The sequence below is a fragment of the Arachis stenosperma genome, chromosome 3, assembly GCF_014773155.1.
Source record: "Arachis stenosperma cultivar V10309 chromosome 3, arast.V10309.gnm1.PFL2, whole genome shotgun sequence".
NCBI lineage: Eukaryota > Viridiplantae > Streptophyta > Magnoliopsida > Fabales > Fabaceae > Arachis > Arachis stenosperma.
The window spans coordinates 136,511,679-136,526,808 of NC_080379.1; the positions used below are offsets into that span (position 1 = coordinate 136,511,679).

The 15,130-nt window shown below is 33.1% G+C and overlaps 1 protein-coding gene across 1 annotated transcript; it reads left to right on the forward strand.

The window, feature by feature from the left end:
* Positions 1-5,055: 5,055 nt before the first annotated feature.
* On the forward strand, positions 5,056-7,570 carry LOC130970439 (remorin-like). The gene is made up of 4 exons (XM_057896522.1): positions 5,056-5,261; positions 6,805-6,934; positions 7,045-7,126; positions 7,234-7,570. The coding sequence occupies exons 1-4, from the start codon at positions 5,159-5,161 to the stop codon at positions 7,432-7,434; spliced, it is 516 nt and encodes a 171-aa protein (XP_057752505.1). The 5' UTR covers positions 5,056-5,158; the 3' UTR covers positions 7,435-7,570.
* The last annotated feature ends 7,560 nt before the right edge of the window (positions 7,571-15,130 follow it).

Here is a 15,130-nt window from a genome sequence, read left to right on the forward strand (position 1 = left end):
ACAGGGATTGTTAATTTACGATTAAGATTAGTTTAATTCAAAGTACATAGTAAAGTGTGGGAACCATAGAAGACATAGAAGATGCGTGCTAGTTTATGATTATGTTTTTTTTAGCAGAGCATCATCACTTGGTCCCGTTCGACATTTTCAACGAGTGGGGGGACCCTTTTATCCACGTTGCTCATTATTATGATTTCCACTTTTGGCTTTTTCTCATACAAATTATTACTAAGATTGGATCATGGTATTAAAATTCGTCGGTTCGCGTCTTAGTATTCTAATTTCCACCGAATTAAATTATAAATTGAAACCTTTTAAGATTTATTATTAGGCAATGATCTTCTGAAATCAATCAGCAAATAAATGGTTTTCCTCCATCTAACTCATCAATTCAACTATTAATACTTAGGAACTAACTGAACATACATGCGAACTAATTTGGAGAAGGAAAAGGTTAGGACTTCATGTTATCATTATTATATATAATTGATGATGTTCTTAGTTTACATAATACACCAATATCAACTAGGGAACTCATCATGTATGTCACAGATCTTTGTCAATATGGCCAAGTTAGAGAAGGCATATTCACTGTCACGCTAGAAATTAATTAGTATTAAAAATGGAATGAAATATATGCAGAAGAAGAACACACTTAATGTATCATAATAATATAGCTAGAGCTAGCCAGTTCTAAAGCTAAGTGTTTGCAGAGAATATGAGGAATACAGTTCTGTTCCATGTGAAACTGTTTCTCTCTTTTTTAAAATAAATAAATAAATGTGCCTATACTCATATTCTAAGATACGGTCATGGAGAATCATTGACTGTAGTAGCATATACATGTCTTGATTGCATCCTTTGCTTTCGCAACAAGCATTCTATTCTGCCTTCTTAGTTCTCAGGAATTGAGCCTAGATCTTAATTGAGGGAGACAATTATAGAAGTTTAATTTCACATATAAAAATGAAAAATAATTGACTTGCTCCTTTCTTTTATAGTACCTACTCTCTTGCATGTATCATGTATGCATATTTACTCTGATCTGTCCAAATTAAGTAATCATCAACCACAAATTTGATCCCCTTCTTCCTCCATTCCTATAATTCTCAATTATTAAAGGCCCACTTGATTAATTACGGGAACAAGCAAAAATATATAGTAAGTAATACCTGGCAGTGGTACTTTAGAAGAAAGGAGGAAAAATATCTGTGTGCCTTAGATGTGGTCCGAGAATTAAGTAACTGGCTAGCTTTAGTTTATTGAGATTATATTATTATTGATGGATCACGTGAATTTGGGTTAGTTAATCTTATATCTTTTACTTTATCTCTATAACTATAAGCAGACGTGACAACAATGGGGATGTGAAATCTTCTAGTGTCTTTACTAAATAAGTTACTGATCATAAGAAGTTGAGTGAAACAATATTCAAAGCAAACCTCTTTAAACATGATGATAGCTCCGGCTTTAATTTTCAGTTGGACAAAGACAAAAGACTGAACGAGAGAGCTATAATAAAGGGAAGGGTGCACTTGGAAGAATGACGTGCTCCCTCACACACATGATAGACATGAAAGTGAAACCCATCAGATGAAGGTGCTCACGTGAAATTTGTCTACTAATCATCTCTCATTTATCATCTAAGATCAAACAATACTATTTCTGAATAAAGAATAAGAATTTAAATGCTGAATTTGGAGAATAAAAACGACATAAAGTAGAAATTAAATTTAAAAGTGATAAAATGAATTTCAGTACAAATTTATTAAATTTTTTGTATGATTCAACACATCCAGCACACCAAAATAGCTCACAAGACATGTCAACTTGCTATTAAGAGGGGCAATGTTGGTTCTTTATAAATGGGGTCCCTTAATAAGACTGATCCATGTGGCGCATCACGCTCACACACCCTGTGATATGTTTGTTGTTGGTACACCTTGCTTTTTTACAAATTGGAAACCAAACAGTAAGTAACACTACACCTTATGGCGCTGAAATTTGAAAAGGGGGCGAATGAGAGAGAGCATGGGAGAATATATGCTAAAATAAAAGAGCAATAATGAAGGGGGAAAAAAAATTAAAAGGTCATGTGCTATACAGCCAAAGGTTTAGAGGCCTCACGTGATGAAAGAAACCCTACGTCCCTACGCCTTTGTTGCTCCATCTTTATCAGTTATATATCACACTACAAAATTAAGTGACAACTATGAGAAATTGCAAAGGTGATGATGGGGTCGGGAACATTGTAAAACACTAAAACACTTGGATCGTTCAATTCTTACATATTATGATATGACTTCACATTCAAGCCATACATTGGGAGCCACTGAGCTAGTCACAATGCCAGTCACACATCAAAATATATATAATACCATATCTTCAATTTTATTATTATTATTATTATTATTATTATTATTATTATTATTGATAAAAATTTGTATGGTTATATTATTAAAAAGGTAAATTATACTTTTCATTCTTAATATTTATAATTTTTTTTAAAAATAACTAATATTTAATTTCATCTAATTTTGTCTTTAATATTTTCAATTCATTCAATTTGTCAATAATATTTTTTATTTTCGTCAAAATTATTCCTTAATGTTTTAAATTTTGTTCTTAATATTTTAAATAAAATTAATGTCAAAATATAATTTTGACACAAATAAAAATATCAAAAATAAAATTAAATGTTAAAAATATTTTTTAAAAAATTACAAAAATTAAAAAAATATATACTTTACCTTTATTAAAAATAAATAACTTTTGAATATATTAACTAAAAAATGATCGTAGAGTGAATTTAATTAAATGACTATGTAACTCTTGTTATAAAAAAAACTATATAATAATAACTCATGAATGCCTTCCTAGCCTTTCATTTTCTTACTAGTTTCCTTCTATTTATTTAATTTAATTTCTGGTATCGTAGAGTGAATATTTCATTAGTTTGGGCCCAGTGAGTAGCAATAAACAACTAGTTTTTTTAAAACGAACATTGATAGTGGGCTATTACTGGGCCAAAGTATACACTGTTTTTGGGTCAAGAAATCCACTTGAAGACCAAAAACATCCACTTTGTCTGAACAATGTTTTACAAGCGAGTGCAAAACGGGGTTTAGCCTTGCTCTGTTTGCCCTAATTTTCTAGTTCTCGTTTCTCTAAACAAATACTGGGAATCTGCGATCTTACAAAAAGGGAAAAATAAATAAATAAAGAGCAGAGGAATGGTGTAGGATTAGCATGATGAAGTAAGTAATGTGGTTAAGCATCATTCATCATTGCTTTCTGAAATGATACAGCAAATAGTTAGTATGAGGGGAATGTAGGTTGGTTAAGCAGAGAAGCAAGTGAAAACAAGATGATGATTGTCTGCGCCAATAGAATTAGAATTAGAGAGGAAGAAAGCGTTGCTGATGTTGTTGTTGTTGTTATCGTTGGAAGAAGCTTCCTTGATGTTCCTATTATGTGAATTGGAGACTCCTTTCGCCGCCTTCTTCTCCATTCTTCGCTTTGCCACGTACTCTTCTGAAATAAATACATCCATTCCTTTTAAATGTTTTTGTTTGTTGTGGAAATGAAGAAGATGGATTTGGAATGGTAAATGTAAAAATGTAGCGGTGGTGGTGGAACCGTGGAAGAGAAGAGCAAGAGCTAAATACGAGGTTGGTTGTTAAGTGATGAGAAGAAATAATGAGGTGGAGATACCATGGGCCTTGGTACCATGTTTTTATTTAAACTGCTTACTCTCAAGTCAAGTCTCGGGTACATAGTACCTTCCTGCCTAGGAAGGGGGAGATATTTTTTTTGTTGACCAATGCAAAAAGAAACCTTTTCTTTATTTCTGCTTCATGTTTTATTTCTGTACTGACAACAATTTCGTCAGCCCTTGTCTTTTGCGAGCCTGCTTCTCACGCGGAAATGCGTGCAACAATACACAGGGTTTAGGCTTTGGCTAAAGAGAAAATTCCATTTGCAGCACCTAGGTTCTTACATTTATATAATCTCGTCAAATTAATAAAAATATTTTAAGCAAGGAATACTTAATGCTTTCATTTGTTAAATGACTTAAATCCAATGGGCTCAAAACATTACCATCATTTAATTTTGGTCATAACCTAAACCTTTTATACATCTACAGAAATGCAGTGGCAACCCAGAAAAATGACAATTGGTCGATTAGAGGATATTTTCTACAATGTTACGGGGACAGCACATCCAACATTTTCTGCAAACTGATCTCGTTGCAAGCTTTTTTTTGTTCCAATTATTATTATAACCCATTTGATTATGTAACAATTATATCCAATAAGTGTGAATAATTCAATTATTAGTTGTCATCGGGTTCATATTTTTTAATTTTGAAATTCATCTACCAAAATAGCCACTTTTTGTCCATCTTTTACAACGTTACCAGTTGACAGAACATGTCTTCAAACCAACCACTTATCATCTTTGTACGTTACTGTCATACCTTTTATAAGTGTAGAAGGTTTTGGTTCTTCTACATCAGTTTAATTTTTGTTGCAACTATCTCATACTAGCATAGGAAGAGAAGGCTATAACTTAAGCACCAGAAAAATTCTCTTCACGGTGGATTAAATGAGCAACAATATTTTCTACTTTCCTAACCTCTATGGCGATACTACATATTAAAGATGGTATGAAATATGAATTTAATCTCTCAGACTACTTATTATGCGTCAAAACTCAACATCATTGTGACATTCGTGTGATTAAATTGTAAGCATCATCTGCATTTGGAAACAACAAATTACAATGTAGCCACGTTGGTATAACGAATTAACAAAAGGCTAAATCATGACTCTTGTTGTCAATTCAATCAGTGAATCGAGGGCTCTTTCAAAGAGGCAAGATAGAACATCATCTAATTAATTACTGATTAAGGACAATTTAAAAATAATAAAAAGGTATCGCAACGTAACATTATTCGGTTACGCTTTGGTTCAAGAGCTGTTGCGTTGAGCAAAGAGGCATATATTATATATATATACTTGAGAAAATGTTATTGGGAGTGGGAGCGCCTCTTAAAGAAGAGTGGGAGTTAGGAGTTATTGTTAGAATCCAAAAGAATTAAAGGTGAAACTTCACATATAGTGGTCTTCATCGGACTCTGCTAATATAGCTTAGGATGTTCATGGGAGAGACCTCTGACAATAACTCAAACTCATCGGACTCCGAGGATGTTCCTCACTACTCTTATACCGAAAACAATAAACTCCTCAAATATCAAGGTTCACACTCTCCTCTTGCATTATTGTTGGTGCTTGTGATTGCCACTTTTCTGCATATAAATAAATAATAAGAGTAAAGTATCGTTTTTGTCCCCAACGTTTGGGGTAAGTCTCAAAGTTGTCCCTAACGTTTCAATCGTCCTATTTAAGTCCCCAACGTTTTAAAATTGACTCAATGTTGTCCTACCGTTAGGGATCCGTTAATAAAATTGACGGCGGGACAAAATTGAAACGATTTTGAAACGTTAGGGACTTAAATAGGACGAAAACGTTGGAGACAAAAATGATACATAGAAATAAATTTTAATTTTATTCTTCAATAATAATAATTTTTTACTATACATAGTATTCAATTATTTTTAATCACATTTACACTTAATCACATCACTTTTATTCTAAATAATTTTTTTTATTTTATACTTAAAGTAATGTAATTTTTTTATAAATAAATAAATTTTACACTTTTATTCTAAATAAATAATGTAATATGAATAGAATGAAAGTGTAAAATTATAAAAAAAAAAATATAAGTAATGTGATTGAGTAATGAAAGTAAAATTAATGAAAGAGTAAAAGTATAAAAAAATTAATTTATTTTGAATGAAAGTGTAAAATTATAAAAAAAATTATAAGTAATGTGATTAAGTAATGAAAGTAAAATTACATTATTTAGAATGAAAGTATAAAATTTATTTATTTATAAAAGAATTACAATACTTAAGCATAAAATTATAAAAAATTTATTTATTTAGAATGAAAGTGTAAAATTAAAAAAAATATAAGTAATGTGATTAAGTAATGAAAGTAAAATTATATTATTTAGAATGAAAGTGTAAAAGTTATTTATTTATAAAAAAATTACATTACTTTAAATGTAAAATTATAAAAAATTAATTTATTTAGAATGAAAGTGTAAAATTAAAAAAATATAAGTAATGTGATTAAGTAATGAAAGTAAAATTATATTATTTAGAATGAAAGTGTAAAAGTTATTTATTTATAAAAAATTACATTACTTTAAATGTAAATTATAAAAAAATTAATTTATTTAGAATGAAAGTGTAAAATTATTAAAAAAATTATAAGTAATGTGATTAAATAATGAAAGTAAATTACATTATTTAGAATGAAAGTGTAAAATTTATTTATTTATAAAAAAATTACATTACTTTAAGAATAAAATTATAACAAAATTAATTTATTTAAAATAAAAGTAATGTGATTAACTGTAATTTAAAAAACGATTGAATATTATGTACAGTAAAAATTAATATTATTGAAGGATAAAATTAAAATTTATTTCTATGTATCGTTTTTGTCCCCAACGTTTTAAAATTGTCTCAATTTTGTCCCGCCGTTAATTCTATTAACGGATCCCTAACAGGACAACATTGAGTCAATTTTGAAACGTTAGGGACTTAAATAGGACGATTGAAACGTTAGGGAGAACTTTGGGACTTACCCCAAACGTTAGGGACAAAAACGATACTTTACTCTAAATAATAATGTTACCTTAATTGCTGTGTCAAACGTTTTCGTATAGAGGCGGCAACTTCTTCTGCCAGAAAGGATACAGGGGATTTAGATGGTCCGCTTGCAAGACTTGAAGCAGAGAAGAAACGGGCTTTGATTAAAGCATGGGAAGAAAGTGAGAAGACTAAAATAGACAACAGGTATAATCATAAAGTTCCATCTGAGAAAGACTCTTATGAATATGTCAAAAATATCACGTAAAATTATTCTGTAGTATATGTTGGTATATGAATTCGGTTAATATTAACAGGGCTTATAAGATGCAATTTGCTGTTGGATTATGGGAGGATAGCAAGAAAGCATCGGTTGAGGCAAAGCTTAAGAAAAATGCGGTAATATATACCTGCTTTATTTGCTCCATTAATTATTCCATGTTAATTACATCCCTTCGTTTGATAAAAATGTGATCTAAATGCATGGCTTTAATTTGTTATAACAGGAAAAAATGGAGAGAAAGAAGGCTGAGTATTTCGAAAAGATGCAAAATAAAATTGCCGAAATTCATCGGATGGCAGAGGAAAAAAGAGCAGGAATTGAAGCTCAAAGAGGGAAAGGATTGCTCAAGATAGAGGACACTGCTGAGAATTTTCGCACACGTGGCTATTCCCCAAAGAAAATCCTTTCATGCTTTAGTGCTTAGGCTTTTTTAATTTGTTTTTTAAAGAAAGGATCAGACTCTCACAGTCATCGCCTTCTGTGATTGTTTTCCGGTATAATGGTATGTGCTGTTGACATAATCGTTACTAGGCTTGAAAACAAAAACCCAAAACATAAAGATAAAGATAAATTAATTTTTTATATTATATTTGGTATAAAATATGATGAATTAAGATATATTTTAGTATTATATTTAATTTAAAATAAATATAAAAATTAATAGATAAATTTAAAATGTAAAAAGTTAAATGTATATATTTTTTTAAAATATTTATTATTAAAATTTTATTCTTTATTTTTAAAATTTTAGTCTTTTATATATGTGTTTTTTGAAAATAACTAAAAAAAATTAAAATTTTGTATTTTAAAATTAAAATTTTAGTTTTAGTGTCCGATACTATCTTATAGTTATTCTTATTATTCATTTAAACCCTGCTTCTTATTTTAGTGTTGCTTTAGTGCTTCTCATTTTCGGTTAGGGAAGGCATTGCCATTTACAATGGTTGCTGATCTTTTCCTTTATTTCATCGCGTAATATGACTACTACCCTCCTAATTCATAATCCCAACTGAAGATTCATCTAAAGAAAGTTTTAAATAATTTTTTACAGCATATATGATATGGAGTATACTCTCATGGATATTCATATCATATATAATATTCATGTCTTGTCCCAAAAAGCATAGTCGGGTTTAGAAAGAATAAAAGTTTATTCAATAAAGGTGGTCTATTTATGAAGTTGAACGCGACAACATTAGTTTAATCTTTTTTATTTGAATAAATAACTAACTCTAAAGATATTTTTTATTTATTTAGAGGAGAGATCTAAACAACTTCCTTAAAAAAAGAGAACGACTATCCATCATTTAATGTGGAACTATTCTAAAAGGTGGCTATCTTTTCTACTATAAATACACTGACATACTCGTATATTTAGAATCCAATCTACAAAAAATCTGCTTTAAACCTTTGTTAACTTAAGTATCGGAGTCCCTTACAGGTACCACCCACCACCTCCTCACGAAGAACTCGGATGGCGGTACTTCAGCATCAACAAAGTCAGACGCTGCCCTAAAAGGAGTTTGTATCTCACGTTCAGGCGCAAATCCATCTATTTCAGGTAACCTTTAGAATATTGGTGCCGTTGCCGAGGACTTGGAAATCTACACTTAATTGTCGTGGACAATCAATTTGAGGACGGTCACACAGCATCTGAATCAGAACCAAAACCTCATAACTACGACTGAGCACTCGTGATACCTCCGTGACATGAAAGGGCGGGTGGCCCCACAGAGAGGGTACATAGAAAAATCCATCACCACGACGAATCCATTCGGAACTTCATCCACCCGAGGATGAGGAGCCCCTCATCCTACAGAGATCATAGGGTTTGTACATGGGCACTACGATTGATTAGAGCAACTCGAGCAACAGATTGAGCGACAAAGAGAAGCAGAAAGAGATTTGCAAAAAGAGGTACGACGATGAAGAGAATTGGAAGAAAAGCTTTCAAAATTGGAGGCCGACCTCAGAAGTCGGGGTACTCAGGCTAAATGGGAGGAAAGTCCTCTTGGAGGAGAGGATTCGTTCATTGAAGAGATCATGCGAGCTAGGTTTTCTAGGAACTTTAAAAGTCCCGACATGAATCTCTATAACGGAACGACCAACCCAAGGCACCATCTTAGCAATTTTAAAAGTCGGATGTATCTAGCTGATGTGTCCGATGCAACTCGCTGCATAACTTTTCCAACCATGTTAACCAAAGCAACAATGAAGTGGTTTGATAGCTTACCACCCAGGTAGATGACATATTTTGACGACCTAGCAAGGAAGTTTCTTACCCGATTTTCAATTCAAAAGGATAAAGTCAAGCATGCTCTAAGTCTCCTAGCGGTTAAACAAGAAGTAGAAAAAGTTCTCTAAGATTATATGGAAAGATTCAATAAAGTTTGCTTGAAAATACAAAACTTACCTCTAGAAGCAGTTGATAATTGGGTTGGTTAACGGCATTAGAGAAGGGTCATTTTCTCAATCTATATCCTAGCAACATCCGATCTATTTGTATGAAATACAAGAAAGACCAAAGAAGTACATTAACATGGAGGAGAATCTCGACTTAAAGAGCCAGTTCCAAGGCAAAACCCTCCCTACCAAGTTCGGGACAAAGATAAGGAAGCAAAGAAAAAAGAGGAATACAACTCGAAAAAGCTGTAAACATAACATAACTACTCCCTACTCCGAATTTCTCTTGTTGACATCGATAGAAAAATTTGCCACACTGAAAAACTTCTACTTCCTTGTCTTATTAAGTATAAGAAAGCTGGAAATTGGATGGAATATTGCGAGTACCATAAACTATATGAGCATTCCACTAATGATTGCTATGATATGAAAAATGTGATAGAGAAACTGGCCAGAGAAGGTCGGTTAGATAGATACCTTGCAGATAGGCCCGACGATCTAGGGAAAAGGAAGAGAGGTGATGAAGACGAAAATCAACAAGATTGGCCACCACAAACCCCTAACAGACACATTCACATGATTGATGGAGGGTTTGCAGGAGGAGGCATAACGAAGTCTTCTCAGAAAAGGCATCTAAAAGAAGTCTACCAGGTTGGCGAGGAAAAAGAAGTTCCCAATTTACCTACAATCTCATTCACTAAGGAAGACGCCTAAGGAGTGACTCCTGCTCATGACGATCCAGTTGTGATCACTATGATACCTGCCAATGCAAACCTCCATAGAACTCTGGTAAATCAAGGAAGTTCGGCTGATATTGTAACACCTTTATTATAAGAATGTAACGCTTCCGGCTGTGCCACTCTGATAGCGAGAAGTATTACGACGACTTCATATATTTAATACTGAAATAGGGGTCTTTAACTCAAAACTGTATTGCTGTTCTCATTTAAAAGAAAAACGGAAATACTTTTTAATTGAAAACAAATAAGCATATACATATATACAAAACTTCTTACTAAAAAACCTTACAAATATTATATACATACATGTTATTACAGTCACGACTCCAATCCCTCTTATAAGAATATAATAATAAAGGTGAGAGAAATCTATAACATATGTATACAAATAAAAACAGCATATCTAAGAACTTAACAAAAACTCCGTAAGCTTCATTGTCCGTCCTAAAAAGATAAAGCTGTAGGGAGTGAGAACATCGTCCTCGAAATGGTTCTCAGTAGAGGGTTTAAGAATTATCACAAGAAGATACATATAAAGAGAAGAATTGATTTCAAGGCAGTAATTATCGTTCGTCCTATGAATCTTTTAAAAACCAACGGCTAATCATCCAAAACATTTTCAAAAAACTAATATTTAATTATCTAGAAATCCGAAAACCTTTCTTTTCTTATAAGAAAATCTTAATCAGATTTGTAGACTGTATGAATGAACAACCTATTCCAAGCATAGGTTCATTAAGTCTATGTTGAACCAGCTAGATCTTTCATACTTTACTAAAACCTCAATCAGAAAAAAAATCACAACCTCTGACCCAAGCAATTCAATCAAATCAACAATCAAACCATCATATCAAGAAAACAACCCTCAGTTTCACCATCACCAGCATGAGAAATTTTTCAGTTGCACACATATATATTACAAACAAGGAAAACACAGATAGGATACAAATACAGCAAGTATTGAAAACAGAAGATAAGTATAGTTAAACAAATAGCCAAACCAAAATAATGCACACTCAAGAAAAACATACAAATGCATATGATGTATGCCTGTGTTATGGCTGATGATATCATCTGTCGGTTACACAGCCAGCCCACATGTCCTGGTAGCCAATCGTAGACAATCCCTCTGTACGCGCATCCGTAAGCTCAATAATTTGTCTCAGTATGCATGCCCATGAGGGAACCGGGGAGTTAAAGTGGCCGGTTACATCTTACGTACAAAGGGTCAACAATTTGTCTCAGTTTTGCAAGTTACATATACTTTTAATTCATTATTTTTCAATTTCATTATCATCATCATTCCTCATTATCACACCTCCCACTCCATTCATCAATAATCTAAACTCAACATAATTCATTTTTTTCTAAATAAATCAAACTCAAAACGTATAATGTAACACCCCAATTACCCTAAGTTTTACCTCTAGCTATATGGCAAAGGTTAATCAGAGGTTACGACAATTCTAATGCTTATATATATATATATATATATATATATATATATATATATATATATATATATATATATATATATATATATTCTAGAAGCCTGATGAAGGATTAATAATCAAATTACAGAATTACAAAAGCGTGAGACGTTCACACGAAACTAACGCATAAGATACAAGGTATAGGTGTAAGAGAATAGAACATATATAAATATAAGAATATAATAATCATAGAGAACTAGCCGCAGCTTGCGGAGTTTAAGCCGACTAGTTACAAATAGAGATATACAAAGTTTTAGAATTAAAACAGCTTATACAACCTATCTCTCAAGTGAGCCTCTAAGGCCATAAAGTTAAAACACAAAAAGATGTGAGAGTAACTATAACAAAGTAATATAAATTAAATTAAGGAGGAACCATACTCCGCTCTGTCACCATATCCGTAATCTCACCAAAGTAGATTATGACCTGCATCTGAAAAACAACAACAAAGTATGGAATGAGAATCAGAGGTTCTCAGTATGGTAACAGTGCCCAATGATGTAAGATGTAACGCCCCGGAACGCCGAAGGCAATCCTAGAACTCCACATCACATACTGATATTCAAGCTTAAAACAAAATAAATAAATGTAATAAGAACTTAAACCATAAACCAGGGTTGTCTAAACCTAGGGAAATTCTAACTAATACTAATCACACCGCTGTATCCCACAGCCTTCACCAACCTTACCTCCGTGCGATCCTATCGCCACCTCCTACCTAACCTCCTCAGCACCAGACAATCACAATAAATGCAAACAAATAAAACACAAGTAGAAATATATAAAGCAAGTAATTCAAGTAAGCAAATAGACATATTATACAATTAGGCAAACTCACGTAATCAAAGCAAACAAGCACATAAAGATGCATATGATGAATGCCTATCCTATTGGCTTGTGATATCACTTGTCGGTCCATAAATGCCAACCCGACACATCCTTTCGGATGTCGCTTTTCTGCTGCACCCACGGATATAGTGCCGGACACACGCTATTCACCCACGGATATAGTGTCGGGCACACTTACATGCATAACCCAAGGATATAGTGCCTGGCACACTCTTGCAGTAGAAAAGATTATCAATCATAATTCAATCCCAGAGACATAATACCCTGCACACTATCATACGTAACCCAAGGATATAGTGCCTAGCACACTCTCATTATTCAGCAAGATCATCATTCCTCTTTGAGTCTTCAACTCATCATAACCATCATCAATTCATCACTTCAATTCCGAGCTCATTAGTTCATCGATTTCCCAATGCATTGTCAACAATCACCATATGCACCACTCTTCCTTCTCTCTCAACTAACTCATCCACAATACACCAGAAACCTAAACCTCCGTTTGCTAACTTTTCAAAAGAAAACCCAACTTAAGTCCCTAGGACCTTTCCCATATTTCAATGCTCTAAAAATAAGCTCAAGAGTCTTAAAATGGTGTTATAGAAGCTTACAACCTTGTCGGGAAGGTGAAATAGTTGAAACAAAATTTAAAATTATGAAACAGGGCGTGTGCGTCCGCACAGGGGTGTGTGTGCGCACACCTAGAAAGATTTTAAAAGTGTGCGTACGCACATGTACTAAAATTTATAAAGTATGTTCACTCGCACAAGCTGTGCGAACGCCCCTAACAAGTCGTAATTTTTCATTGATGTGCGCGTGTACAAGCTATGCTAGCGCTGCTACCAAAGCCCTTTCCCCTGCCTGTGCGTACGCAGAGGTCTGTGCATCTGCACATAATAATATTTTCGTAGGGTTGTGCGTGCGCACAAAGCTATGCGTGCGCACATATCAGAAATCCTGAAATTCTGCAGATTCTCAACACCAACTTTGAATGATTATGACGTCTTCTATAAAATTCTAAATTTTGCAAACTTTATATCAAATTGAAGGGTTTTCAATAATCTTCAAATATAAACCAAATTCAACAAATTTTGAAAACTGAGGCAAAATTTATAATCAGACAAAGTTCACTAAAAATCATTTTTCACCCAAAACCTCAAATCCTCAAATTTAACTATCTCTCAATTCAAAACCAAGCCCAACCATGTCCAACCATCATAAATCACTACTACATACAACATCTTACCATTTCAGATCATCCTTCTCAATTTCATACCTAAATTACTAAGCCATTACATCATATCTCACTACCAATCCAAAATTTCCAATTCAATCATAAATCCACACTCATAATCATCATCAACCAACAACAACCTCAACAATTAATATAAATCTCAACATTCATCATCAACCTTCATAATCACTAAAATACCAACAATCATCATCAATTCATATAATCATTATCATTATTATTCCAATTCCTTCTACACAACACCACTACCACATTAATATCCATCATTATTCGTCCACAATAACAACAACACTCCTCAAAAACAATAATTCACACATTCATCAATAATCAATATTTTTAACAACATCAACAATAATTCTCATTCATATACATCACACATCATGCTCCAACACATACATTTCTCTCAATCTCATCCTCAAACATATATCACAAACATCAACATATTCAATCCTTTCTTAGGGTCAACTAGCCTAAGTGTCCATGAACATTACATATTACATAAAGAAAATCAAAACCATACCTTGGCCGATTTCCAAACGTACCAAATACCAAAACGAAGCCACCAAGCTTGGTCCAAAGCCTCAACCAACTCCAACAAACACCAAGGTTCAAACTAACAACACTTATATCACCAAAAATCAAAACCTAGAAACCACAAAATAACCAACCAAGAGGGTTTAGTGAAACCTTACCTTATCCAACGTGAGTGGGGATAAAATCCAACAATTATCCACTACTAGAGATCACCTAAATAACCAAAACCACAAAATTTACTCATAAACTATACATGAAAATGCACAGAATCTAGGCCGGAAACTGGGACGGGAAGACAAAGATCTTTCCAGATTTCTTTAGATAGAAACGTAGAGCTTGACAAGAGCTTCCCGTGGCCGCAAACGGCTCGTCAATCGTAGCTCCGGATCAAAGTTATGGCTTCCGAAAGGTGGAGGTGAAAAGTGTCATCTCTCTTCTCTTCTCCTCTCTAAAAACCGCGGCCCTCTCTCTCTTAGGGATGGAAAAATGAGCTCAAAGCTCATTAAATGAGCTTATATATGTTGTACCTTGGGCTCGGTTTAGGTTCGGTCCAATCCGTTAGCATTTTTGGTCCGTTTGGCCTACTTTGGGCCAAAACCTTTAAGATTAGTATCCGGTTTTCGATTCTAAAATTATTTTTGTTCTTTCAAAACAACAAATCAATTTTCTAAATATTATTTTCTAAAATACGCAGTACTAGGCAGTCTAGAGCTGGTACTGCCAGCTTAAGCGCCAGTACGCATTTTTACAAAAATCTTTTCGAAAAGGTACATTTTCCAACTCAGAAAAATTCACTGAAATCAAATTTCACATTTTTATTTTCAAATTAAGACTTCTAAATTTTGAATT